This window comes from Dioszegia hungarica (assembly GCF_025882075.1).
Source record: "Dioszegia hungarica strain PDD-24b-2 chromosome Unknown MKK02contig_6, whole genome shotgun sequence".
Taxonomy (NCBI): Eukaryota; Fungi; Basidiomycota; class Tremellomycetes; order Tremellales; family Bulleribasidiaceae; genus Dioszegia; species Dioszegia hungarica.
In genome coordinates this window covers 195,587-222,294 of record NW_026515768.1, presented here as the reverse complement: position 1 = coordinate 222,294, position 26,708 = coordinate 195,587, and the positions used below count along the sequence as shown (strand labels likewise).

The 26,708-nt window shown below is 57.7% G+C and overlaps 11 protein-coding genes across 11 annotated transcripts; 5 read left to right on the top strand and 6 right to left on the bottom strand.

Annotated features, from left to right (window-relative positions):
* Window positions 1–316: 316 nt before the first annotated feature.
* On the top strand, window positions 317–3,282 carry MKK02DRAFT_31394 (uncharacterized protein; the record flags this gene model as incomplete). Its single annotated transcript, XM_053088280.1, has 8 exons — window positions 317–748; window positions 812–1,066; window positions 1,116–1,829; window positions 1,873–1,947; window positions 2,005–2,280; window positions 2,345–2,591; window positions 2,666–3,031; window positions 3,083–3,282. 8 exons carry the CDS (start codon window positions 317–319, stop codon window positions 3,280–3,282), a joined length of 2,565 nt encoding a protein of 854 aa, XP_052947615.1.
* Window positions 3,283–3,967: 685 nt separating this feature from the next.
* On the bottom strand, window positions 3,968–5,725 carry MKK02DRAFT_31393 (uncharacterized protein; the record flags this gene model as incomplete). Its single annotated transcript, XM_053088279.1, has 2 exons — window positions 3,968–4,752; window positions 4,798–5,725. 2 exons carry the CDS (start codon window positions 5,723–5,725, stop codon window positions 3,968–3,970), a joined length of 1,713 nt encoding a protein of 570 aa, XP_052947614.1.
* A 1,582-nt stretch (window positions 5,726–7,307) lies between these two features.
* Window positions 7,308–9,571, bottom strand: MKK02DRAFT_22401 (uncharacterized protein; the record flags this gene model as incomplete). The annotated part of the gene is made up of 3 exons (XM_053086558.1): window positions 7,308–7,485; window positions 7,527–8,025; window positions 8,059–9,571. The coding sequence occupies 3 exons, from the start codon at window positions 9,569–9,571 to the stop codon at window positions 7,308–7,310; spliced, it is 2,190 nt and encodes a 729-aa protein (XP_052947613.1).
* A 1,130-nt stretch (window positions 9,572–10,701) lies between these two features.
* MKK02DRAFT_31391 (glycosyl hydrolase catalytic core-domain-containing protein) lies at window positions 10,702–12,720 on the bottom strand (the record flags this gene model as incomplete). The annotated part of the gene is made up of 10 exons (XM_053088278.1): window positions 10,702–10,719; window positions 10,779–10,861; window positions 10,908–10,979; window positions 11,039–11,101; window positions 11,202–11,287; window positions 11,336–11,538; window positions 11,587–11,709; window positions 11,883–11,890; window positions 11,959–12,526; window positions 12,637–12,720. 10 exons carry the CDS (start codon window positions 12,718–12,720, stop codon window positions 10,702–10,704), a joined length of 1,308 nt encoding a protein of 435 aa, XP_052947612.1.
* Window positions 12,721–13,584: 864 nt separating this feature from the next.
* On the top strand, window positions 13,585–14,742 carry MKK02DRAFT_35925 (uncharacterized protein; the record flags this gene model as incomplete). Its single annotated transcript, XM_053089301.1, has 9 exons — window positions 13,585–13,609; window positions 13,656–13,683; window positions 13,736–13,755; window positions 13,853–13,904; window positions 13,949–14,083; window positions 14,178–14,223; window positions 14,273–14,333; window positions 14,399–14,538; window positions 14,617–14,742. 9 exons carry the CDS (start codon window positions 13,585–13,587, stop codon window positions 14,740–14,742), a joined length of 633 nt encoding a protein of 210 aa, XP_052947611.1.
* A 2,821-nt stretch (window positions 14,743–17,563) lies between these two features.
* On the top strand, window positions 17,564–19,137 carry MKK02DRAFT_42206 (uncharacterized protein; the record flags this gene model as incomplete). Its single annotated transcript, XM_053091886.1, has 2 exons — window positions 17,564–19,064; window positions 19,115–19,137. 2 exons carry the CDS (start codon window positions 17,564–17,566, stop codon window positions 19,135–19,137), a joined length of 1,524 nt encoding a protein of 507 aa, XP_052947610.1.
* Window positions 19,138–19,774: 637 nt separating this feature from the next.
* MKK02DRAFT_42205 (uncharacterized protein) lies at window positions 19,775–20,776 on the top strand (the record flags this gene model as incomplete). Its single annotated transcript, XM_053091885.1, has 1 exon — window positions 19,775–20,776. One exon carries the CDS (start codon window positions 19,775–19,777, stop codon window positions 20,774–20,776), a length of 1,002 nt encoding a protein of 333 aa, XP_052947609.1.
* A 313-nt stretch (window positions 20,777–21,089) lies between these two features.
* On the bottom strand, window positions 21,090–22,655 carry MKK02DRAFT_42204 (uncharacterized protein; the record flags this gene model as incomplete). The annotated part of the gene is made up of 9 exons (XM_053091884.1): window positions 21,090–21,242; window positions 21,292–21,452; window positions 21,502–21,546; window positions 21,583–21,740; window positions 21,862–22,034; window positions 22,070–22,285; window positions 22,337–22,461; window positions 22,518–22,557; window positions 22,620–22,655. The coding sequence occupies 9 exons, from the start codon at window positions 22,653–22,655 to the stop codon at window positions 21,090–21,092; spliced, it is 1,107 nt and encodes a 368-aa protein (XP_052947608.1).
* A 706-nt stretch (window positions 22,656–23,361) lies between these two features.
* MKK02DRAFT_42203 (uncharacterized protein) lies at window positions 23,362–24,046 on the bottom strand (the record flags this gene model as incomplete). The annotated part of the gene is made up of 2 exons (XM_053091883.1): window positions 23,362–23,681; window positions 23,752–24,046. 2 exons carry the CDS (start codon window positions 24,044–24,046, stop codon window positions 23,362–23,364), a joined length of 615 nt encoding a protein of 204 aa, XP_052947607.1.
* Window positions 24,047–24,657: 611 nt separating this feature from the next.
* MKK02DRAFT_31387 (Endoribonuclease L-PSP/chorismate mutase-like protein) lies at window positions 24,658–25,466 on the top strand (the record flags this gene model as incomplete). The annotated part of the gene is made up of 6 exons (XM_053088277.1): window positions 24,658–24,691; window positions 24,760–24,791; window positions 24,869–24,886; window positions 24,954–25,031; window positions 25,167–25,372; window positions 25,436–25,466. The coding sequence occupies 6 exons, from the start codon at window positions 24,658–24,660 to the stop codon at window positions 25,464–25,466; spliced, it is 399 nt and encodes a 132-aa protein (XP_052947606.1).
* A 274-nt stretch (window positions 25,467–25,740) lies between these two features.
* MKK02DRAFT_42201 (uncharacterized protein) lies at window positions 25,741–26,568 on the bottom strand (the record flags this gene model as incomplete). Its single annotated transcript, XM_053091882.1, has 3 exons — window positions 25,741–25,861; window positions 25,936–26,092; window positions 26,169–26,568. The coding sequence occupies 3 exons, from the start codon at window positions 26,566–26,568 to the stop codon at window positions 25,741–25,743; spliced, it is 678 nt and encodes a 225-aa protein (XP_052947605.1).
* Between the last annotated feature and the right edge of the window lie 140 nt (window positions 26,569–26,708).

Below are 26,708 nucleotides of genomic sequence, written 5' to 3'. Positions count from 1 at the left end.
CTAATTCCGTACGTCGAATGTGATATACTTGTGATATATCTGACGGCTCTGACCTTGATGACGGAGTTAAAGAACAACGTCCGGACCGATTCGGTCTCGCACATGTCTGGCATGCATTGCTACCTCACATATGGACATGTAGTTCAAGGATGCTGACGTACTGATGTCCACATCGTCTTTGCCACATGGGCGGTAATACCGCCCCTCGGCTGTGGGGAAACATCCATTCACAGCCGATAGATCTCGTTTCAAGAAAGTGTTGCGCTTGGACCTCCAGCCGCGTCCTTAGCGCGTGTATACTAAGCGGTCCGAGCGGATGACTGCGGAAGGCTTGCGCACGGTCTCTCGGCCGCACGTCCCCTCGTCTTTGGTGGTGGACGAGGGGCCGATCCTCGTCCCCTCAAGAACTGATCTTCCTTCTTTCTTCTGTCGTACATCAATCTCCCAATACTACCCTGCCAACGTGCCGTCTACAATGCAGCTTATCGATAAGCCCACCATCGCCGACCTCCATCCCGATCACCCACATCGCCACCCGCCCAACCTCGGCCGTATCGTACAGGTGATCGGTCTCACCTGGGTAGCCAACAGCAAGTATGACGATATCTGGAAACACCCCATCAACGCCCTCCTCCTCGGCTTCAGAGAAGTGCTCCCGCCATACTACCTCGCCGATCCCAGCTCCAAGTCCGACATAGAGGGACAGCGCGACCTCAGGCCGCGCAAGCGGTACCCAGCCCATGCCTTCGTGTGAGTTGAGTTAAGCCCCATGTTCACGACGGAGAAGGATACCATGTAGCTGACGGTCTAGACGAGCGGGTCTGACGTGCTCTCACAGACCTCACCGCTATTCTGGGCCGTCGTCGCCGAGTTTAAGACCCAGAAGATTAGCGACACCCGCTACGAGTTCACTTTTGACATCTGCGTCTTCTGTTGGCGGTATGGAAGAGACCGGACCAAGTGCGGTGTCCACAATGTTACTACGTTCGTCGACCTCGCAATCGACCTCATTGGGCCTCTGAGCTTCCCGGACGGGAAGGAGATTGTTTACAAGCCGCTCGATCTTGTCAGTCAGATTCCCGAGTCTATACTGATAAAAGCGAGCTGACGATCAGGACCTGTTCCAGGGCATCGAGCGGTATCTCATGCCTGAAGACAAGTCGACTGGTTTCACCGCTCTTTCGCCACCCACCTCCCTGCCCCGGTTGATCAAGTCCCCGCCACCTGTCGAAGCGGAGCCGGAACCAGGGCTCGAAGAGCCTGAAGACAACGCCTTCGACCCTCCTCCGGCGAGCACCTCCCCCAGAACTGAGCGGAGGTCGCTATCGCCCGATACGGACCCGGATAGCGGTGACATCGAAAGACAAATCAAGCGGCAACGAACTGATACTCCGACGGGCTCACTTGACGTCCCACTGCGAAGGTCAACAGTCGGACTGGGCATCATCGACCTCACTGGCGACGACTCGGACGAGGAGAACGACCCATCTCAGGGCTTTGCCGGTCAACAAAACTCGGGCTCGCCTCCGGCGGACAACATCGAGATGCAACCCAGGCCCGAATACCCCGCCTTCCCTAGGCCAGCCAAGCCTCATGCTAAGTACTGGCCTGGCTTTCCCGAGCATCGACCCGAAGACGAAGAGCACGGAAGGGGGACAGACGCGCGGGACACGGGCAGTATCGGTTCGACCAGCATATCGAGCTCGTCGACGCTCCGCCACGGTCGAGACGAGCGGGAAGACCTCAGTAACACTGCTAGTATGATGCGCAACGCAGAGGCAGGACCCTCTTCAGGTTGCTCATCCGCTTCCAGAGTCGGATCGTACAAGGTGAGACTATACGCGGTTCAGTGGAATCCGAGCTAATTAATAGCCGCAAAGCACCGCTCGGTTCCACTTTATGCCCGATGAGCTATCGATCCCAGGCAGATACAATCGGAAGCCCAAGGTATGTTTCTCTCCTGGTCTGGACTCTGGCTTGGGTAGATCTTGCTGACAGGATCAGGCGTCTACAGTGAGCCGCCCGGCAGCTCGACTCGCAAGCCCGCCGGAACTGCCTGGCCCTGCTGTCGCCTCTCGGGCAAACGCGTACGGCTCGAGGCTGCTGCAGCGCCCGTCATCACCTCCCCGAGAGCTCGACGCCGACCCCATCGATAGGCGCATCGAGGACATGCTTTTCGGATCCGCTCGTCCCGTTAACAGAACGGACTGTACGGACAAGGCTCGGCTCTCTCCTGAGACCGCAGCGCCAGCAGTGACAGTGGAAGCTCAGAATGAGGAGGTACGTAAATCTCAGACCCGACTGCCATATCGACCACGCATGGAGAGCATGGCTGACTACTTAGCTGCGGGAGAAGAACAAGACCATCGCCACCCTGCGCTCCAAAGCCGCCAAATCCAAGCTGTCCCTCCAACAATACCGCGCGGCCTCTCGTATCAAAGACCTCCGTATCAACGAGCTTCGGACCGCTCCAGAGACAAGGGCCTCCTTGGCAGGACGGCGGGAATACGACTTTGGCCTACCGAAGCAGCCAGTTTCAGGGCTCGCTTCAGACCAGCAGAAGCGTTGGGATCAGCTCAACGCGAGGGAGAGTGAGAGGGAGAAGCGGTCAATCTGAGACTGAGGCGGCGCAGCGTGGGTAGGCAACGGCGGTACAACGAGCTAGCTAGCAGAGAACAGAGAGTGGCAGTCATGCAAAGTGATCAGTATATGTCCAAGCTTTGTCTCATTCCAGCCGACCTCACTGTATATGATCCTGCTCAGACGCTCGAGTGTAATTGGACTTCAAATCCAGGGTCCGGATCCACCAGTCGGGCTCTTTGGCGACTCTCTCTCTGGCATCCCGGTTATTACGTTCTCTGCTTGCAACTTAAGCTCTTGACAGGGGACATCCGCTCCCAAGTGAACTTGTCTCATCGCTGCGGCCTGCAACGCCACAATCATGGCCGCTCCTACTTAGCCGCAGGACGGCCACCCCTGCTAATTGGCACGCCTCACCTCCTGACTCCGATCTTTGTCTCGCTAGAAGGTAGTAAGTTCGACGCCGGCACATCGTCCAACTTGACAGTGCTGAACTCCTCAGGCTTGACCTTGTCCATTGCGGGCAGTGGCCGCTCTGTTCCGCAACTTCTTGGTCGCACGGCAGGCGCCATTGAGCTGTGTGCCTCATTCCCACAAACCTGGCCGGGTAACGTCACTTGTGGTCGCGCTGAAGAGGCACCAAACTCTAAGCCTCGCCTAGGCCGATGGAGCACCTTGTTCCTCTTCCCTTGCGGCACTTGATGCATGGAGAGGGAGAGGAAGAGCCTGCTCCTCGTTCTGCTGACTCTAGAGTCCACAGACCGACATCGTACACACATAGACCAGAGGGTGATTCCAAGATCACTGACGCAGTGAGCCGTGGGGGCCTCCGCAAAGTGGCACTAGACAAAGGGGTCCCTTTGGTCCCCCTCCCTTCACCACCTTTACAACCTGCTCGCTAGAGCGATTGACTGGTATGCGGAAGACGTGTCTAGTCCGCCTATTATCATTATCTCGAGGCGCGAGTCGGTGCTGGGTCGCCACTTATAGTTTGGGCCGGGCCCAAGGCCCAGATCCAGAAAGCTTCCGGTCCGGATGTTTCCGGATGCTACCGGATGCTTCTGAAAGATCGTCCGCTTGTTCTCTCTCTCTCTGTTACCTTTCATCCTGTGTCTGACTGTCTGTGCACGGCGAGGAGAGATGCGCAGCCTAGCAGGTACATGCTCGCCCACATCACCCAGATGGAGCAGACGCCGTGGTCACCTCATCACGCCCAAAACGCCAAGGCCGACCGTCCTGGAGTTTTGGACTCAGGCATGTCCCGCCACTCACCGGTCAGCAAGTTTTGCGCGAGCTTACGCCAAGTTCTCTCTCAACATTACATGGAAATAGTATGGTGTATTGCGTCTATTTCGCATCATGTACAGAACCGCCCTTTTTGTTTGTCCTAACCATTTCTATCTTCGCCCACATCAGGCAAGTTCATCCCTTCCATCCTATACCTCTCGTCGATACTTTCCTGTCCCGACTCGCTACCGCTCATTCCACCCTCCCTCGGATTCTTTTTTCCCTTTCCTCTCCGCCTGACTGTCGCGGCAAACTCGCACTCCGCCTCGCTGCCTCGCCGGATGCACGATATGCACGGCTTGTTGCCGTCGCACTTCATCTTGCGCGACCGGCAGGGGTAGCACGAGATGAGCTGACGCGGACCGAAGCGGACGCTAGGCGAGCCGGAGACGTCGCCATCGCCGCTGCCAGTGCCTCCGCCTCCGCCAGTGCCCGTGGTGGTCGTCGTGGTGGTGGTGGTGGGGTTGGAGGCGTAGGTGGGATGGTTCTCGTAAGTGTACGCGCGGGGATGAGGGGCGGGATAGTATGGCCCATGCCCGGGGTCGGTGTGATAGGGATACGCTGGATGGCGCGAGAGAGGAGGGACGGAGTGACCGTACTGGCTGTACTCGGCAGCATCGTCGGTCCACGTCGAGCTGGAGCCAGAGGCGGAGGAACGATAAGGGTATGGGTCATAGTCGTAATGAGGGGGAGGGTACCGGTGAGGAGGCTGTGGAGAACGATCCGCCGGGAGCCACATGTTGGAGGAAGGCTGAGGGTGTCGTTTTGGATACGAGGAGCGAGATGACTCCCCCAGAGACTGACGCGGTTGCTCGATGCTACGGGGTCTTTCCGAAACCGGTACCGGTACCGACCCGTCTCGCCTGACCAGCGTCGGAAAAGGGTCTGGATGTCAGTACTGATTTTTTACTCAACCTAATAGATACTCACATTGACTGCCATGCACACTTACTACTCCCCGCTGTACCGCCTTTAGCGCATCGGTATATCCCCGCTGATATGCCTCTCTTCTTCCCTGATCCCACTGCCGCATGTCCACCGGGGTCATGGGGCCGAGGCTGAATGTCGCCTTGATCGCTTGGTGCGAGGTGGATGGATGGGCTTCTGCGTACGAGGAGGACGTACCAGAGCCGGACGGAGGGAAAGACTGGGGTCCCGGCCGTTCTCTTTCTCTCAGCGGTGGCGAGTCCCTCTGCGTAAAGTAGAGAGGCTCGTCGTATGGTACTGACGGGCCCCTGACCGAGGGTGGATGGACGGAGGGCCGATCTGCGGTAGAGGGAGGTAAGGACGGGCGGGGTCGAGCGGTGCGGCCGAGAGGGGGTGGCGGAGGTGGAAAAAGGTTGAAGCTATCGGAGCTGCGCGGGACGGATGTGCTAGAGGGGAAAGTTTGCGGGCGCTGCTGTCGAGCAGGCGATAAGGTATGCCCCGGTTCCGTTGGCGAGACGTAACGGGGGATATCTCGGTCGCGAGACTGAGAGGGAAGAGACGCGCCGAGAGCCGCGATAGGGGAGGTGGAGTGGCGGTATCGAGAGGGAGCGGGAGCTTGAACGGGTCGGGGCATGGGGGAGTCCGACTCGTCGAGCGTGCGGCGGCGGAGAGAGGTCGATCCGGTGGGATGGATGAGAGAGGAGATGGCGGATGAGGGTAGTGGATGGATGGGTTGTGGGGGTTCCGACGTGACGCGCGAGGTGGATGGCGGGGCAGAAGGGTTGGAACCCGTAGGTGAGGTTAGACGTGCGAGGGCGGTATCAGGGCTAGACCTTCTCCGCTTGCGTGGCGACGTTTCTCTCTCTGACTCTCTGACCGCCTCTGGCTCCTTCTCCTCCGCCACTTCCGCCTCCGCCACTTCCCTACTCATATTGACCTCGTCCATCCCTACTAATTACTGATCCTCGCGACCCGCGGACTCTTTCCCGCGAGATATTGGGGTTGATGGGTGTGAACGACGCTGACGGGATGATTTTCCAGTCAAGGCGATACCGGAGTATCTTGTTGATCGTCGCGAGAAAGGGGAATCGACGCCGAGGCCGGTCCCTTTATGTCTAGGTCGAGAGCGCGAGGACGATGATGAGCGAGTGGGTTGAGCTGATTGGGAGTGGGATATCCTTTCTATCATATCCCCATCCTCCTTGTTCCCTATTCTGCGCATGTACAGCAGCTACCGCCACCTCCGTCTATCCTTTCGCCACCCCCTACGAGAACAAAGGGGCCGGTGTGAAGCTGAAAGACGGAAGCGAAGGGAAAGGCGCGACTGGCGGTGGGCGAAGGTGGTGAGGACTGGAGTTGCCGCCGGAGAGAAGGAGATGTGTCCTCCCCGAGGACGGAAGGGGGAGGAATGGAGGCTCGAGCGAGGAGTGGAGGAGGTTGCGATTCTTTGTGGTCGCTGCTGTGTGATTTCTGGGTGGATGCAGGGGTATCGTCGGAGAGTTGTTGAGTAGAGGAATGCAGGTGCACGGTCGAGGGAAGGGTGGGAAGGAGAGCTTGAGCTTGAGCTGGCAGCTGCTGGGAGAGCCGCTGGGAGAGCCGAAGTTGTTCCCTCATAAAAGCTCCGGCGCCCCTTAAGCTTTATCCCCGGAAATCTCGCGCAAGAGTCGCACCAGCCACCTCGTTGCGCCTTTTATCCCTAGTCGATCCCTGTCCCCCATATACTGATCGGCCACCTGCACTCCCTTCTCTTGCTCGCTGCCTCAGTTCGTCCTAGTTCGTCCCTGCTCGCCTGACAGCAACCGAAATGATCGACGAAGAAATGCTTGGAGCGTAGGCCAGGCACCGCCCACTGCCGGCTCGCCGGGTATAAAGTATCCGCTCTGTGGTCGGCTGAAGGGATGAAACTCGTTTCTGCGCTCAGTCAGTAGAGTGCATCGAGTGGACGAGGGTCACTTGCTTCGTGCGTGAGGATCCAAGGTGTCCTTGCACGCGATCCGCAGGTAGGAATGCGTGAGAGAGGTTTGCTGGAATCATTCAGGATCGGGAGGAATTTTGCCGCCTGCAGCTGCAGCTGCTTCGTTTCTTAGCCCTTGGCGGGATCAAATTCAAAGCTGCTCCACAGCGCCGTTGCCACTCCATAAAAGGACGGCTCGGCATGACCATGACATCGCTTGGAGAAAGGCAAGGGAAAAGGAAAAGCTTCTATTGAGCCTAAAACGCGATCCAAAGTGGGTCCAGATGAATCGCGACAGCCCAGCGGCGCGGGCCTGTGAATACGGCGACGCGCGCGACCGCTCATACCTCGGCGCGGACACGTGAGCGATTAGTCGTTATCCGGGGTTCTCCGCCGCCGACTGACGGCATTCTTGCCTATCACTGATCCGACCCGACCAGGCCGAGATCAGGACACGTCATCATGAGGCACTAGCAAGAAATTCACTTTGCATTCGGCGCCACATGTGCCGTGATTATGAGCTAAGGTACCCTAAGGTACCTCTCCCTAGATAGGTAACCTAGATCCACCCCAAACGTCCCCCTGCGCTAGGCGTGCTTGAACCCCCTTCCACACCCGGACTAGGCTGTGGACTAGGCCTCGCAGACGTGATACCCGCCAGTCCCCTCAGACTTTCCAGACCCGCCTTGGACGCCCGTCGTCCCGGCTGTAAAGTCGACCGATCAACCGGTACCCTGCTCATCAGCTATAACCCTCATTGTGCGTGACACAAACTCACCGTCTCTGCTGAACCCACTGCCCATTCTTCCTCACTTCCCGCTCATCGACTTTGCGCTCTTCCTTGACTTGCCGCTCTTCTCCTTCCGCACCCGCCGGCTCATCCGAGAAGCTCGATATCCAGCTGGGCTTGTTGGACCCTAGACTCCCCCACGCCGGAGGTAGACTCTCGCGGGCGTATCGCTGACCCTTGGTCTTGCCCCTCCCCTGACTTCCCTTCCCTTCTGTCCCCTCATCATCCTGCCTCTCCCCCTCGCCACTCTCCCCATGTACCCCACCCGACTGCTTGACGCCCAATTCCGCCTCCTCGAATTGCATCAACTCGGCGACAAACCCGATATTTGGTGAGATGCCTTTCCGGCGTTCGGCGACGTAGGCGTAGGCGGTCTTGAGCGTCCATGCGTTGGCGTGGATGAGGTACGCGAGGACGACAGTCACGGAGCGTGATTTACCCGCTCGGCAGTGGACATATGTCGGAGCGTCGTGCAGTCTTGCGTCGTCTATAGTCAGCTCTGCTCAGTAGTAAAACATACCGAGATAATTGCAAGCATCGCGCATCCCCTTGCCCACCCCGCTTTCCTCCACCGTGTCCCGCATCGGGATCTTAAAGTACCGCTCAAACGTCTCCTTCAGCCCCAATCCCTCTTCATCGCATTCCTTGGCGACGTTCAAGATCCGCTTGACCCCATTCCGCCGGAGCGTGGCGACGTCCTCGTCATTGGTGATTTCAGGACCGAGGTAGAGAAAGCCGGGGAGGATGGTAGAGACGATAAAGGGAGACATGGCATTACGGGCAGTCATGACGGGTGTGCGGGGGATAGCGATAAGTTCAGGCTCGGCGTAGAGCGTCTGGTCGGCTTGGGGGGTATGCCCGTTGAGCTTATGCAGAGATGGTGAAGACGGACCCGACGATAGCTGATCCCTCGCTACCGTCGTGTCGATCTTGAGCAGACCCGGGGAGCGCAGATTGGTAGGACTACGAGGAAACGAGCTGACCGTAGCGGACCGTATTGGCCGGTCCGTATCGAGCGAGAGCCCCAGCGGCTTCTTGCCGCCGCCAGTATTTAGCGACAGGGTGGGCTGGCCCCGCTTGGCCCGGAGAGACGGCATGGATAATTGGTTGGCTAGGCGAGGGACGGGCTCGATCGGCGGGGTAGGAGGTGCGAGGAGGAAGCTCATCTCGGGTGATAGTGATGGGGCCGTCTGAGGTTGTTTCGAGTGGAGTAAGGGAAGAGTGGAGGACCGGAGAGGGGCAGAAGGTCGAGCTGGAGTCGAAATCTTGCTGGGTCCCGCTACGGCCGTGCGTTCCAGGACCGTAGCGAAGCTCGAGTCCCCTTCCACCGCTTGCCATCCGCCCTTCGCCAGCGTGACCTTCCCTCCCGGCACAAGCTCCCGCAGGATAGGCAACAACCCCCGCGCCGTATCGTCCCATCCCCATGAGCCCATGATTACCACCTCCAGACCCTGCGCCGCTTCTAGGGCTTCCCACTCCGCTTTCCCTTCGTCCGTCGTCACGAACGCCGCCAATCCGCTCCACGTCATCTTTGCGCCGATGCCTTTCCGAAGCCGCTTGAAGATCAGGGTGGGTATCGAGAGGTTGACGGAGCGAGGGAGGTGGGCGTCGAGATACGGCCCGAGCGCGCGCGTATCGACAATAAGAAGGGGAGTAGGAGTAGGGGAGGAGAGGAGGCGGTGCAGCTCCGGTATATCCGTGAGGTCCTCTGGAGCGAGGTCGGGCGGTGCACTATCTGGCGTGCTGGGCGTAGCGAACCCCGAGCCGGCCGATAGGGGATGAGGGGAGACGACGGGCCGATCGCGGAGATTGCGGTGCACCGTATCCCGCAGTACCGTCAGATCTTGCAATTCGTCCGAGAGTGAGCTGGCTATAGGATCAGCATGAGGTCTCAGCAATACGAGGAGTGACTCACCACCGGTTGTTATGGAGATTGAAGAAGCGATATCGTCCAGATGTTCCTGTAGCTCCGGATCAACGCGCGGGCTGCTCCCTTCGCCACGCAGATCTAGGGGTCTCGGACGCCGCTTCATCCCTCTCGTTTCTCCCACCGCCCCACTAGGCGAGACGGACGGACTTGCCGGTCCTGGACTGGACGAGCTATCCTGCGCTTGCCGTGTGGAGAAAGGGGAAGGTGGGGCAGGGAGCAGTGTCCGGCCCGAAGCTGACGGAGGAGACTGCGATGGTCGCAGATACGGGAGGACCGAATCCGGATCCGCCTGGAGTTGGAGAGGTGGGGAAGCGGGAGTCCGGCGAGGCGACCGACTAGCGGACGAGGGGGAGACGGGGCGACCGGCCGAAGTGGGTGCTGAGCGGATAGTGGCGTAGGTGGATGGTCCGGCCTCTGGCGAGGCTGAGCCAGTAAGGAAGGATTGGATGCCCATTATGCCTCTGGTAGATGAGGTATGAGTTGCAGGACCGAGATGGACGCCCGAGCGATATACACTGAGATGTCGAGGGTGCAGCCAGGCACAATCCCGTCCGTTTAGATGATAAACATAGATAGATTGCCCCCGGAGATGACGACTAGATTGAACCGAGGACCGGCCGGGAGAATCTCCGTTCGTTCCCGCTCGGAAGTACCGAGGACCGAGGACCGAATGAGACGGCTGTTGATTTGCGTATGTAGATCTACTGAGCGCGTCGGAGAGTCGGTGAGACGTTTCTACGTCATACCGCGTCGAAAGTACCGTGAGATTGGGGGCGATGAGATCCGAATGAGAGTTGAAGGCCAGATGAGCGGGCAGAGGGCAGAGCCAAAGGGGCAAAGAGTATGAGCGGGTATGGAACGCGTATGGCAATTAGAGATCAACAATGGAGAGAGATGCTGGATGCGTCTGAACGTGCTCCAGAGTCACAAGCTGAGGCTGGACCGAGGTTTGATCCCGCCCTTATTGTGCCTTTACCCCGCGCGTTTCAGATTGCCCATACCCACCTACAGTACGCTTCAGACCCGCCGCACGCTGACGGCTCATTTCGATCCAGCTTGACGACGAGACGATATGACATCAAGTCTATATACGCTCGGGTCATCATCTAAAAATACCAGAAGAAAAGGAAAAATAACCACAGGGTCCAAAGTTGAAATTTGAAGGGGTCGTCATTTTGTATCGTCATCCGCCTCCTTCGTTTCGGGTCGTCCTCTCGCATCTCGGGCCATCATCTAGGAGCTCCAGATGTACTATAGCAGTCAGCTATTGCCCTCACAAATTGCCTGAACAAAGAGAAGGGTTAGCTTACCCAGTTACCCAAAGACGTGATCGAGCCATCGGGGTTCATCAACGCGTTGTACTGGTTGACGCCCTGCATCTGCTTCATGACACCTGTAGAGTCAGATCAAGCTCCATCCCTGGAACGCAAGGGACATACCGAATGGCGCGTAACGCTCAATGTAGTCCTGCTGGTCGAACCAGTTCGACATTTGCTGATGGAGCGCCCAAGCTGAAAGTTGTCAGTTCTCCACCCCCGTCAAGCCTCCAGAGTCGTTTATAAGCACTCACTCTCGCCATCAGAGCACTGAGCACCTCCGTTGAAGTTCTGGCACGCGTACTCAGTCACCCAGACTAACAGTATCAGCTACAGGCTCTTGCTCTTGCAAGGGTGAAGGATTTTGTAGCTGAAGGGGTCCATGAGGGGCGCAGGTGCTTGAGGTAAGCAACTCACGGTTGTGTCCAACACCCTTGTGGTAGTTCTCGACATATGCCTGGAAGTTCTGCGGGGTGACATCGTACCAGTGGATAGGAACAAAGCTATCGATCAGCTCTTACCCCTTCACATCATGGACAGTCGCAACTCACTCGGGGGTACAGTCGGCTTTACTGTTACCATACTGAACACAAAGCTTCTCAAAGTCCTGCGACCAAACAAGACCGGAAGGCGCGGACGTGGTGGCGGCACCACCGAGACGGACGCCCTTGGACCGGAGAGGAAGGAAGTCGTTCATCCAGTACGAGATCGAGTCGCCTGCGGCCATGTTGCACTGAGAGTGCTCGTTGGGCTCCTGTTTGATCAGCTGGGTCCGCCGGCAGCGACGCAGAGAGTAGCTCACGTTGAAGAAAAGCGCATTCTTGACCGTCTTGGGCCATGATGCCTGCTGAGACCACCAGTCGCTGACTTGGTGGGGACCCCAAAGCATGGGCACGAATTCGAGACCGAGAGAATCGGCGCTTCCCTGGCCATGTCAGCTACGGTTGACTTGCCTTCTAGTCTGCTCCCGATCCAGCGCGACACCATATTCCTCCTGACGCCAGACCGCTCTCGCCTCAACTTCAATCCAGATAGAGAGACCAAACAGAGATGATGGGAAGATTCCGACCGAGCCACGGTTGATCAGGAATAACATACCACAGCGTCTGAGAGGGTCAGCTTAGTCCTGTATGCCGTACAAGCCGCCAAAGCTGGCTGCATAAGGGGTACTCACGGGGACTCCAGGTATAATACCACGAAGCTTTAGACCCGATATAGTTCCCGACATAGTCAGGCTGGTCCTTCCCAGCCCAGTCTCCGTTCGGCCAGGCATTACCGAGCTTGGAGTGAACGTTGGTCCATCCGCCCCATGCGCCGCCGGACGACCCCGAGTAGGCCGGGCTGTTGTTCTTCGCGGCCGGAGATGGCGAGGCCGCTGCCGGAGCCGGAGCAGCAGCAGCAGACGAGGCAGCCGCCCAGTTCTGGTTGTTCTGCGTGGGAGCGGCCGGGGAGGGAGCGGCGGAGCTAGCGACTTGCGGCTGGGCCTGGATCTCCTGCGCGACAACGGGCGCGGCGGCGGATGAGGCAGCGGGAGCAGCAGAGCTGGGAGCAGCAGCGGCGGAGCTGGTGTTGGCCGAGGGAGAAAGGGCGCCGCCCCTGACTCGGCATTGGGTCCCGTTGGCCCGACGACGAATGACGACGCGCTTCTTCTCCTGGGCGCCGGTATTTTGCTGCACGGCCGCGCGGATGGCGAGGTGCTGGTGTGAGTGACCACGGCGGGAGGGCGAGTGAGCGGCGGCGGCCTGCATGTCAGCATAAGCCGTTAAGATGGGCGGGTGGTTCGGTATCCAAGTCAAGCACGATGGGCATTCCCAGAAGAAGTGATGATATCCGAGTGACAGAAGGAACTTACCGGGACGTTCTCAAGACCAGTCAGCGCCAGGCCGACCAATGCCAACGCCGGCAACACCTTTGCGAGGACAATAGCGGGGATCATGATTGATGTGAGGGTTGAGTGATGAAGTCCTTCCTTTATTCCGAGTGATCCGTAAAAACCGTTATATGATGCGTTTCGCTAGCGAGAACGAGCAGAGGGGTTGTGGCTGAAGACTGAGATAGAGAGGGAGGAGACGAGGTTGATAGTGGAGGAGATTGACGATCTGGTCGTTCACTACAAGGTTTGATGTGATGCAAAAGCGGTCGACGCGGTTTGTATCGAATTCGTGCAGGGTGGTGGTCGTGAATGTGAGATTGGGTCGTGTCAAACGAGTGTGGGTAAGTTGGCGTAGGAGTCGAGTAGCTGCAGAAGTCGAAGTATGGATGAACGAATCGAGGAGAGGTTGAGAGGCAACAAGAGGATGATGAGCTGGGCGACGAGGACCAAGGACAAGGCTAAAACGAGGGTCAAAGCTCCTTTCCCCGTGCGTTCCACTAGTTACGCGTTACAATAAACAACCAAGCAGCCAAGCTATTAGCAAGCAAAATCCTAATCAGAGCTGCCTTTTGATTAGGAAATAGGGCCGACTTGCTAAGGGAAACGGGAGGGGCCGAGCGCGCTTTTGTGATTACCCCGTGTTTGGAACGCGTCATGCCGTTGTCGTGACAAGGGCGATCCCTGAGATCCCTGAACTACCCCTTGTTTCATCGTGAAACAGGGGGATGTCACGCCGAGATCCGCGCCTATAAGCTATATGGGGGTATCTGATAAGCTGTGCAGCAATTGAGCTTGATCGACTTGGCCGCAGCCACAGTTTGGCCACAGTACAGCTTCATCCAAGCTTCATCTCTACCACCGATAGCATAGCAGTCCGTCACCGTCAGAGGCTGCGTTCCCGGCCGTCTCTCTCTTCCGCAGCAGGGGATGGTGCTGTTCTTCACCTCCAAGGGTGCGTCGGCTATGGAGCCAAGGCTGAGGCGTCGCTTACGGACCAGTCGTGGATCCTCCTGTGACCATCTACATGTACGCTTGCTCACTACGCTGCTTTGACTTGTATACTGACTACGTTTGGCAGGGGCAGAGATAAGGTGGAAAGTGAGCTCACCTCTTTACCGTTCTGCCTCACCAGGCCTCAGCGCATGGCCTATCTGCATTCAACGAGGCTAGATCAGAGAAGAGCTGACGCCGCAAGATGAAGAACTCCTCAAGTACGGCTTACCTACTGATATCTGGTTCCATGTCGAGTGAGCCCAATTCCTCTTCTTTTGTGAACCGTACTGATCGGCAGTAAGCTATCATCAGCCCACGTCTATCTCAGGCAGACCGAGGAGCAGCCGCATGGCGAGTGGGATAAGCTGCCGGTCTCGGTCTTGAACGATGCGGCGCAGCTGGTCAAGGCGAATAGTATAGAGGGTGAGTACAGGTCAGAGAGTGAGCACAGCTGATTCTCAGGCAATAAGAAGGATAATGTGGTGGTGAGTGAAAACGAACGGACACGGAAGTCTGATGAGCGTGAGGGCGCTGACTGGTCAGATCATCTACACCCCCTTTCCCAACCTGAAGGTGAGCGGTCTCCATCATGTGCCCTGTGGGCACCCTGATGATCGGCCAGAAAACAGGCGATATGGCAACCGGTCAAGTCTCCTTTCACTCAGATAAGAAGGTCAAGCGGGGTGAGTCCCAAGTTCACCTGCTGTCGTCCACACTCCATCGCCTGTCCTTGACTGACAATGAGCAGTACACGTATCAACGCGCGACAATGCCATAGTCAACCGGCTCAACAAGACCAAAGTGGAGAAAGAGGTACACCACGAGGCGGAACGGCAAGATCGGCTCAAGGCGGAGGGGCGGAAAAAGAAGGCTGCGGCGGAGGAGAGGGTGAGTCGCTTCTTCCATGTGGCGGGGGCATGGCGGGCGGGGGATGGGATGGGATGATATGATATGCTGACTTCCCAGCGGCTACAAGAGCTCGAGCAGAAGAAGGCGTGGGAAGAAGGGAAGAAGCAAAGGAGCTATGAGGGGATATACACCGAGGAGAGCTTTGCGCAGCGGGAAGAATGGAGCGATGACGATTTTATGTGATCCTTGAAGGTCTACGAGCTGTCCGGTTCTCTCTATCGGTGAGCTTCGAAGTGCTAAGCGTTCTGATGCAGAACCGACCAGTCAGCGCGGGCGCTCTGCGGGCCTCGGCGGATGGCGCCCGCGTGCTCCCCACAGCTTACATCCTTCTCGGGCATGCCGCTACCAGTGTCATCTACCTGCTGCACGTGCGCGGTCTTGTCCACTATTTTCGACTCTCAGTCCTGACAGTTGGACAAGGAGAGAGGGGCACCAATATGCCACTCTGCGGCAAGATCGGAGGTGCCACCATGCCGTAACCTGTCTCAAGCGGGATTTCTGAGGGTCAAGCCGATTCTGAGGGTCATACAGCGAGCGGCGGATAAGAAGCTACCGGCGGAGTACAAGTGGGTAACCAGTCTGGACGCGAAGAACGCTTTCAATCTCAAGTCGCGGAGGTCTATCGCAGAGGCGGTCAAGAAGTACGCGCCGGGTCTATACCGAGCGGCGAAGTGGGCGTATGGGCGGAAGTCGATTTTAGTGGTGAACGGTCTGGAGACGAGACTGGAGGGGGACGAATGGGTAGACGTCATCTTCTCCTCGGAGGGAGTCCGCCAGGGGGACCCGCTGGGGCCGCTACTCTTCTCTATCGCCATGCGCGTCGTCCTCGAGGATCTCCAACGGGAGCTGGGGCCCAATTGCCTCATCCTGGCGTATCTCGACGACGTTTACATCCTCTCCACCGATTTCGACCCCCTCCCTAAAACGAAAACCTTCTTCCAGTCCCGCCCTCACCACCTTACCCTCAACGAGCTCAAGTGCCAGTCTTGGCTACTCGACGACGTACGGTCGAACGGGATCAAGGTGCTTGGCAGCTTTATCGGCCCCAGAGCAGGGAGAGAGACCTTCCTCAGGGCCAAGATCGCCGAGCTCTCCCTCAACCTTGACAAGCTCGATTCCCTCCACGCACAGCACGCCCTCCTCATCCTCCGGCTCTCGTATCAGCAGAAACTCCGCCACCTGCAGCGGTGCCTCGATACCTCGGACCTCGGACACGTCTGGGCAGAGCTAGACACCGCGCTCTGGAACAGCATCATCTCTCTCAGGTCGAGTGATGGGGATCACCGATTCCAAGACGAGATCATGTCTCTACCCATCAGGAGCGGTGGTATGGGAATTCTGTCCCACGAGGAGGTGGCGCCCATAGCCAGGGCGGCAGCGGATGAGATGGCGGACATAACCTTGAAGAGTCTGTTGGAGCCGGACGAGTGGGAGCAGGAGGGAGCGGCGGAGAAGGTCGTCGGTCAGAGCGAGAGATGTCTGGTGGTGCTGGACGCGAGGAGGGAGGTGCTGCTGGCGAAATTGACGGACAAGGAGAGGAAGGGAATGAGGGAGAACGGGTCGCCCTTGGGGAGATTATGGCTGTCTGCCATCCCCTGGACGAAAGCGCTACAACTTACAAATCAACAAATCAGCGTCGCCCTTCACTATCGGACCCTCCTCCCCCTCTCCAATCATTGCAACCGGTGCGGCAAAGATGGCCAGGGTCTCGGCCATCCGGAGACCTGCAACATTGACGGCAAGTACCCCCGTCACAACATGGTCGTCCGCGGTATCGGCCAAACCCTCTCGTCCGTCCGGGGCGTCAAGGTAGAACTCGAGCCTACTTCAACGGAAGAGTCCCTGAGAAGGAACGATCTCCGGGTCTGGGGTTCAGACGGCTCTGGTCTGGCCACCTCGGAACACGACATCAAAGTCTACTCCATCTTCAGCGAATCCGCCCTCTCCTCCTTCGGCAAAGATCCCCAACACCCAGTCTCATCCACCTCTACAACACCGATCTGGGACCAGATTGAGGCGCAGATGGACAGATACCTCAGGGCGGTGGCAGCGAAGACGAGGGAGAATGCTCCGAGCGGGATTGGGAAATTTTCGGCGGTCGTGATGACAAGCGGGGGGTTCATGGAGAAGGACACAAAGAAGCAGATGGATGCATGGGAGGAGGGGGTGAAAGACTGGGAGTGGGCGGCGTTATTACGGGGGCTATCGCTGGGGTTCGTGAGGGCGAGAGCTAGATCTGTAACTTGGGAATAGATAGTTATAGTATAGTTCCATAGACCTTAGTTGAATAGCTCGGATTTCCAACAGTAGGATAAATGCAAATTTTACAAGCGGGATCGGCGACCATCCTTCTCTGCTCCTTCTCGGGAAGTCTTTTGCCCTTCTTTACCACTATTCTGGGTCCACACCATCGGGGATTCATCGCCTGTGACGAGCTACGAGTGCACAGTCGACAGGCTGCTCTCGCTTATCGACCAATACGGGCGATACGGGAGCACGCCTACCGTTTCTTCCGGCCGCCGGCAAGGATCAGCGATCAGCGTGATCGAGCGATCGGGAACAGGCACAGACACATGCCAGCCCTACTTGAGATCCTCGATTGCCGCAGAACATACCTTGGTGCCGGTCTGACGGTAATGGCATCCCGCTCACCGGTGAGGACGAGTGGCTGACGGCTACTGTGCTTAAGTTGTGTAAACGGGAGACTTTTGACGTTCGCCCATATCTTTTACTAGCGGTGATGTTTCGGTCTGTGATGGGCTTTGGGCTGACCGGGATGGCCCGTATAACGGCGCTGTAGGTGATGGTGCTAAGTGCCCTCCCGCTCGACTTGGCCGTGGGTGGAGGCACGGCGAAGAGGGAGATATAAGATGGGATGGGAGCTGGGCTGTACTGGTCATCACTCCCTCCTCACTCAGTTACCCAGTCACTCATCACACTCGACCACACCACCTCCACTCCACTCCACCTCACCTCGGTATCCTCTCAGAAGACCTCCCTCATCATGCACTTCCTCGCTCTCGCTCTTCCCCTCCTCTCAGTCACCCTCGCCAGCCCCCTCCCCTCGCCCGAGACCGCCGAGCTCGCCGTCCGCCACGCCGCCGCCGCCCTCTCGGCCCGGACCTTCTTCGAGCACGACTGGCGCTGCTCGTCCGACTCGGCCAAGTCGGACTGCAAGTTCCAGGGTGACCAGTACGCGTGCGACTCGTCCTGCAACTGCGTCAGCGCCCCGCAGGACTCGGCCGTCTACTGCCCTCTTCGCGATCTGAAGAAGAAGGCGTGCGAGCTCAAGAAGGGCTTCACCTTTGACGACGACAGCTGCGCGTGCACCGGCGCCAGCACCAGCACCAGCAGCTGTCCGGACGGCCTCGCCCAGTCGGTCGCGTGCATCAAGGAGCTCGGGTGGTTCGACTTTGACTCGTGCTCCTGCCAGAAGCAGTCGGTCCCTTCTTACGCACAACCCTCTACCTCTCCCTGCTCGACCACCTCCACCGCGTCCGCTTCCTCTACCACATCCACCGCATCGACCACCTCCGCTGCTTCTACCGCCCCCACCACTGCCCCTTCCTCCCCCGCCTACACCTACACAAAGTCGGACCCTACCACCACCGCCAAGGCTACCTGCCCGGACAGCCTCACGCAGTCAATCGCATGCGTCAAGCAGTTCGGCTGGTTCGACTTTGAGTCCTGCTCGTGCAAGCAGCTCTCGGTTCCCGTCCCCTCCTACTCGGTTCCCTCCTACTCGATCCCTTCTTACTCGGTCCCGGCCTACTCGGCCCCTGCCCACCCGGTCTCTTCTTACTCGGCCCCTTCCCCCACCGTATCCGTTCCCGCCTACACCAAGCCCGAGCCTAGCCCCTCTTCCTACTCGACTACCTCCACCGCTAGCTCCTCCTCGGTCGCCTACTCGGCCGTCCCATCCCCAAAGGCCAGCTGCCCGGACAGCCTAGTCCAATCGCTCGCTTGCGTCAAACAGCTTGGCTGGTTCGATTTTGACGCCTGCTCGTGCCAGCACGTCTCGGTCCCTTCCTACTCCAAACCCTCTATTTCCATCTCGGTCTCCATCCCCGCGTACAGCAAGCCCGAACTTACCGTCTCGCCCTCCTCGACCACCTCCCCTGCGGCCCCCTCTGCCACCACCACCGCCAAGGCTACCTGCTCGGACAGCATCGCCCAGTCGCTCGCCTGCGTGAAGCAGCTCGGTTGGTTCGACTTTGAGTCCTGTTTGTGCCAGAAACTGTCGGTCTCGGTTCCAGTCTACTCCCTCCCCTCCCTCGCCCTCTCGGCTCCCGCCTACTCCAAGCAGCCTGAGCCCACCACATCTCCCTGCTCTACCACCTCCACCGCCACCTCGTCCGCGAAGACGTCCACCGCAACCACCACCTCATCGGTCTCCACCGCAGCACCCACGTCTACCTGGTCGGCCAAGCCTCAGCCGACCGACAGCGGCTCGTGCGGAAACTCGTGGCTGGTCATGCTTTGCAAGCTGAAGGGCAAGGGTTGCAGTAAGTCCTTGTGCTGTTCTATCTTCAATTGTGCTGGGCTGACTTTGCAGACTCTCAGTGCAACTGCTTCTAAGCTCACTTCTTGTCTTAGTCATTGCGAAAATGTGAGCCCTTTCTCTGACTGTTGTCACTCAGACGCCAAGCTGACTTGCTAGTTATCTCTTCTACGCCCGTCGGCCGCCTCATACCATATCACTCGTCCCATCCTCCCAATACCATCTTGGTCGCGAGTCCATCCGTAGAGTTTCCATCGTATAGCCTGTTTTTGTGTAGATTAGATCAGTATCCTGGGCGCTGTCTGTAGTCATCATGTTATAATCTGGTCTTCTCTTCCGCCTTGCCTTGCGCGGCTATAAGACTCCCTCGCAGCACTCCTACCACACCACCTCGCGCCGAGGCAATGCATCCAGTCCAGCTCTAGCTCTGTGTGCCACTGACAGGAGGCGGAGATCGGACGGGATGCCCGATCTATGTGGACCCTCGCGGTCGCCCTCCACCTTCAAGCGTGGAGATTCGCCTCTCCTCTTGCTTTCATCTCAGCTTATCCTAAGCGTTAACAGCTAGCTGCGATCACGAGATGAGGATCAGCCTATCGACGGAGAGAAAGGATCCGGGAGGATTGGAGGGTCGTGCTCTTCCACTATATGTAGCCGGAAGGTATCGAATGTACGTCCCCCACACTCCCTCCCTCCCCTCTTCATCCGATCATCATGACTGATACCATCGCAGCCCCCACCGTACCTCATCTCCCCTCCGACATCTTGTCCAGCCTCTGCGAAGTCCTACTTGAGATCCCGTCCAGCGCATCCACCCTCCTCAAGCTCGCGCGCACTTCGGTCGATTTACGCGATGCTGCCATTCCCAGGCTGTATCGACGCGTCACCCTCACGAGCGATAACCTCATTCCCTTCCTTACCACCTCGCCAGCCGGACACGTAGGCTGCGGTCTCTCCACACCTTCACCCTGGGCGTACACGACCCATCTCCGGATCGCCTCCCTCCCTGACGACCTCTGCGGCTGCCACTTCCCTCCCGCGCTTCCCTCCTCTTCTCTCCTCCCTAATCTTCGAAACATCACTCTAGACTCTGGTGCCGTCTGGCAACTCATCGTCTACACGCACGCTCATCATACCCCTCACCCCCTCATCACCTTCCTCAGGGCCCGCGCTACCCCTACTCATCTCACCATCCATTACCCCAACACCGAGCGCACAGCCCACTCATTCGGCGGCGGATACTGCTGCTGCTTTGCTGCCGTTCGGGCGTTCCAGCAGAACCCACTCCGGGCAGCGGCGTTCGATAGGTCCTCTACCGCTCGGCTCATCTCGGCTATGGCGGCCGGATGGGCGCTGAAGTGTCTTACGCTGGAAGGGGCGACGGACGACGAGATACCGCGGGATGTCAAGGCGAAGAGGATGGAGGTGGGATGGGCAGCTTGTCAGTGTGCGGATGAGAAGTTCCACGGCGAGTGGTGTTTCAACCACGTGTCGCCGATGAAACGCGTGGAGCAGGTCAGGGGGTTGCTTAAGTGGGGAGGAGAGAAGGAGATGCAGATTACGGTGCGAGGGGTAGAGAATGTCGGAGGTGGGTCAGAAGAAGAGGATGTAGGGAGATGGATACATCAGAAGCTAGCCGAAGGGACGAGAGAGGATGAGGCGTGTTGTGGGGTGGATGGTCATGCGGGTCAAGGGCATGATATCGCAGCATTGTAGAAGGTATATGACTAGCTAATGTCCGTACATTCATACAATATATGTTGGGCTGCGAGCTCCGGTAGATCGCTCAACGTAACACCGCTAAGGTTTGAGACCCCTCTTACTCGGCTTGGTAAAGCCCAGCTTGCCGACAAGGCGACGCCAACATCCAGTATGACTTGGACCTCGAGCGTTGAAGGCGGTCTTCAGTCTGGATGGATTGTCCTTATCGCCGAGAGTTTGTGATCAGTACTGGTCAACTGTCGAGCTCATCGATCATGTCAGTAGATATCTCAGCTCTTCTCATGGGTGCGCATCTCGCCTACAGGTCCTAATCTGAATCGGCAGTGAGATCGTACACCTCCCCCTTCAAATTCGCACCGGCCTGGAATATCCTCTCCTCCTGCTCATCCTTGACCCTCTTCTCATCTTCCCGCTTCCGCCTCTTCGCCTCCTTTGCCTCCAGCTTGCGAGCTGCTCGTTGCTATACCACAGTCAGTCGCCGACGTATGCTTCGAGCAAGTGAGACTTACCTTGAGGAACTCCTGGTATGCTGCTCCGTCCGATTCCTCGCTCTCGGGATCGCTTGGGGAGTCCGACTTGACGCTTGGGCTTCTCCTCCGCATCTTGCGCCTTTTCCGTGAAGCGATATCGCCGGGAGGTGGCGTGGGTGGTCGTTCGATAAATTCAGGCTCTATGAAACGTCAGCGATTGGCCTGACAATGGAGCTGCGTTCAATGTACCTTCCCCGTCTGATTCCACAGTTGATGCGCGCGCTTCCGGTTGATCTGAAGGAGTCAGCTTGATACTGTCACGAGAGGAACATGACTTGCCCAAATCAAACTGCCTGTCGATGACTGCTCGATGGGCGTAGCTTATGACAAAGGTGTAAAAATAAACGGCGTTCGTTGACTCAAAGTCCACCCATTGGGGTTTCCGGCCTCCAGCACCACCTGCTCGGACCTTCACCTTTTGGCCGCCTCTGTTGGATCAGCCCGTCACCTGGATTATCAGAGCGAGAGATGACTCGCGTTGTTTTCATCCCGTTCCTAGGCTGTTAGTACATGATGCAATGGCCGAGCCAGAGGAAAGCTGAAACTCACTTGACTTTGATGTCCTTCTCCCATGCCGTCCCTATCTCCTCAATGATCTCCGGTGACCACTCCCGTGGTGCGGTGTCCACCGCGGCCCCGAGCTCAAGGGTCACTTTTATCGTGCCGATCTGGGCTGCGCCGTCTGCGTCCAGTTCGGCTTCATGTCGATCATCGACAGCATCCTGCGCATCAGCGACAGCCTCCTCAGACGACATACGACAGCAGCAAAACGAAGGCGGTAGGAACCGACTTGGCCGTCCTGCTCCATATCTATCGCACTTGTAGTATACTTGTGCGTCGAGCCATAGAAGAGCAGGCGGGGATGAATATCACGTCCGTCGACCTCGATAGAAGCACGGACTGCTTCTCTTGCCGGTCTCTTCTTCTGCTTCTTTTTGCCACGGAAGCGGTCCTCAATGACGATCTGATATTCCTGCTTGTCAGCCCAGCGCCGTAGGAGCAAATACATTCCCGTTATACATACCATACCGGCCTCACACTCTACCCACACCGTAGCTGTGGCGCCTTCCCTCGTCGAAGCCTCGGTTTCATCATCGGCAACTTCCTCTTCGTCCTCTAGCGGATGCGTGTAATTTGGGTGAAACTCCTCTTGCTCGGGTTCAGCTGGAGAAACAACAGAGCTCGTTAGCGGACTGGTAGCTCACCGATCCTTGTCTTCTTTTTGTCTCTGTACTCCAGATAGACCTAAGGCGTACAGTCAGCTGATGAGCCTGATGAGCTATGCGAAGGGGTGAGAATAAGCTCACCTCGAAATTTCTGCCCGCACCGATGCCCCGTACCATACCGCCTGAGGGAGAGATGTTGATGATGGCTGATAGAGATACGCACTACGATAGAGATGGTGTGCATGTCAACATTCGTAGGGAAGAAAGGTAACACCTAGTATCTGTCGAGACGGGAGGAAGGAAGACGGGGATTCTGAAACCTGTTACGTCATCATCTTTCTCAACCGCCCCGTGTCTGTTCAGCGCTGTCAGCCGGCGCCCAGGCGTCTGATGAGTTAGGGTGGAGGTCTGAGCACCGGAACGAGCACGGACCGTCCAGTCTTGCCCTCTGCAGTAGTATCAGCCACACGTGCGACTTTACCCTGCCGTTGAATACACACCGATCCTTCTCTGTTGCTCCACCTCGATCGCTCGCCGGCTTCTAGACCTTCCCAAATCACGCATCAAATCAAATACCTTCCCTGGACCCGCGCGATACGAATACATCCTGATCACCATCTCACCCCCTTCCTCCTTGGTGAGCTTGACGAGCTGACCTTGAGTCGGCGCATGGTCAGGTCCGAATGCTCAGAGGTGAGTGTGCAAGGCTCGTCAGCTCTAGCTTGAGCAAGGAACGGAACGGAGGGGTAGGTCTATCCGACTCGAGGTGGTTAGAACGTGAACGTCGAGTCCGAGACCCTTGACACCCCGGAGTCATAAACGCCCCCCAAGCATCCTGCTTCATCTTGTCACACCCCGTCCGACCCGGTCCCCGTCGCCCAAATCAAGCCAACAACGCCCTCTCCCTCTCATCCCTCCTCCTCCCTTCCTCCCTCTCCCTCTCCTCATCCTCCTCCACACCCCCGCGCATCGCCCCCACCTTCGTCAACACCCTCTCCACCACAAGCGGCAGCATCCTCTCCCTCTCTTTCCTTTCCTTTTCCAGGCGCCGCTTGGCGTCTTGTCGAAGATCATGTAGTTGTCGCTCGAGCGCGGCGATTTGGGATTGAGAATCAGAGAGGGTGCGCTCGGAGGAAAGGTGGGTGCGGGAGAGGGCGAGGAGGAGGAACAGGGTCGTGGAGAGGAGGAGAATGGGGACCATTGCTGTCTTGTCAGCTTGAGTCTGTAGCCAAGTAGGCCAAAGAAGGTTCGCCTAGATTGGGGCTATACTTACCAGGTACTATTTCTCGATACCAGACTATATGCGCGCTCTTCTTCTTCCCCGCTGCCGATGCAGACCCAGCTGATCCTGCCGCTCCGTTCATGCCTGTCCCCAAGACCGGCCGGGCGGGCGATACAGCCGCATGTGTGGACGGGACCGGTGGCGCTCTTAGCCGCAGAGGTGTGGAGTGGAAGCCGGAGGAGCGGAAGAGAGGGGTGCGCGGTATGTAGGCTCTAGGTGCAGAGGCGAGGCGGCCAGCTGGACCTGCGAGGATCGAGCCGAGCAGAGATGAGCTGGGACGGGCCATTTCAAAACCGGTCTTTCAGGGTGTTTTGCGCGACGGGGGACACCTGGTCTTTTTGTTGATGGACCTGCTTCTTGGAGGTCTTCGGAGGTGAGGGTGTGAGCTGGCTGATGAGATACAAAGTATAGTAAGCGTATGAGATGGAGAAGAAAGCTGCAGAGCAAGAGAGCGATGACGTTTTGGGTGTGGCTGTCGGACCGATCCGATCTGATTCCGTCCTTTACTTTCGTGACCATACAGCCCTGGAAGACCATGCATGTAAGGGACTACACCACCCTCAGCGAGCGGGTCATCATGCTTTGACCTCTATCCGAGAGAGTCTTGCTGTCGCAAGCTTAATTTGGCGGAGCAAAGCTGCAGAGAGGGGCTCTGCTCTGCTAATGTGTCACATTCCGGCGGAAACTCCCCCCACATTCCTCACTCCAGCCCGCCGCTGCCACGCCCTTTCACGCTCTGATGTTCTGTGCTTCGTTCAACTGCCTCTATATATGCTCACCACATTGCGCTCTACAGCCTACAGAACACTCTCATCCAACTACAACCACCGCTCGAGCTCTGTATCTCACATTCAACCCACCTTCTCGAGACCTCTCAACACGTCCACATCACTCAACATGAGCACCCCTTACTCCGTCGTCTCGACCGAAAGTAAGTCACTCTTCCAGCTAACGCGGCCAAATTGACTTTCGTCTCATGTCGTCAGCTGATTCAGTCAGATGCTCCGGCTGCTATCGGTCCTTATGTCCAGGTAAGTCAGCGGTATCCCTGCTTTTCTCCACTTCTGACCTGATCTGGCGATATATGGAGCCAATACTGACAGAACAGGCCGTGAAGCACAATGGTGTAAGCTCAGTTTCCCAGAGTCACTCTTCGTAGCAGACTCGATCAGGCATAGCTGACCCATGTTTAGCTGATCTACGCTTCGGGATCTATCCCGCTTGACCCCAAGACCATGGAGGTTGTTTCGGGCGGTATCGAAGAGCAGACTGTGAGTGTTGACGTACCATGTCATTATCCGCTCTGTCGACCTTCCATCGCCCAGATGGGTTCGAGTAATGCCTCATCCTGGCTTCATGATCTGACCCACTCATCACTCGCCGCGAAACACCAAGCTAATCCTCAGACCCAAGTCTTCAAAAACATGTCCGCCGTCCTCTCCGCCTCGGGCGCCACCCCCGCCTCCATTCTCAAAACCACCGTCTTCCTCAAGAGCATGAACGACTTTGTCGCCTTCAACAAGATCTACGCCGAGTTCTTTGGGCAGACCAAGCCCGCGCGGAGCTGCGTCGAGGTCGCGAGGCTGCCGAAGGACGTTTTGGTCGAGATTGAGTGAGTCTGGATTGGCGCCCTGTGCCCCGCGGCGAAGAGGGAGACCAAGGCGCTGATCAGCAGGTTCATCGCTGTGGAGGGCAAATCATCGTGACTTCATGATGCCGCCGCAGGCTCAGGCCGTATGCCGAAATCTAGGCTATAGATGCATACAACTTCGACTGATAATCGGCCTTACGAGGTCAACGGGACGGTCTGACTGTCTGAACTTTGAGGAATCTATCGAGACTCGTACCTCCAAGGTTTCGCTGACATGGCTCCGCCCATCTCGCTGAGCGCCTGGCGGTGTTATGAGAGCCTATAGTGGCGGCTCTTACATCCCGGAGCTGGCACGCCTACGTCCCTGTGGCCCTGTCCGCAGCTCGCGCTCACGACCCGAACCCCGCCGTCTCGTCCAAGATCTTCTTGAACCTATCCGTCTCGACCTTTGGGAATGGCTTCGGCGTATAGTCTTCATCTAGCAGCTTCGGCAGTTTGTCCAGTAGGTCCCTATCCTATTAGCCTAGATCCACTGATCGCGAAACTAGCGATGAAATCAACTTTACGAGGTGAAGTGGACTTACTCGAGCGTGGAGACTAACAAGTACCCCTCCCCCTCTCCATCCACACCCCCACCGAGCGCCTCGGCCAGCTGAGCCTGGTGATTATCCATCAGATCTGTATTGGGGACAACAAGCAATGGTCTCGGCGTGTGCAAGACAGTCAATATTGAACCTGACCCTACACGCGTCAGCCCCTACCATCACCCAGCTATACAAAATACGGAGTCCGGACCAGAGTCCAGACGTAGACTTACCCGCATGGCTAATCACCCACTTCGCATCCTTCACCTCCCCCCCGAATCTCTCCGTAAACATGATCAACTCCACCTCCATCTTTGGCCCCTCTCCGTACCCGTACGCCCCCTTGGTGCCCTTCGCGTCCTGGTACGCCTTGTACTGCGCGCCCCGGCCAGGCCATTCGAAGTTTATGTGCCCGTCCGCCTTGTCTGATCGCTTGGTGATCATCACCCCGTCGGGGAGGGGCAGTTCGGCCCGGCCATATTGGACGAGCAAGCGCTGCACGCCTGACGCGAACAGGACGTCGAGGAACGCGGGGGAGAGCGCGATGGTGGTGAGGGAGGGGAAGAGGGTGGAGCCGACTGTGAGGAAGAGGGTGGCGGGTCGGGACGCGTAGGTCTGGGCGCGGGTCTGCATGGTGCGTGACGGCCAGGAAGGGCGCGTGCAATGGGCAGGAAGTAAGAGGATGATCGATGATGGGCAATGGAGAGATGGCACTGTGAGCTGTGAATTTGACGTTTGGTGGAGGTGGAGGTCACCAAATCTCTCTCGCCAAG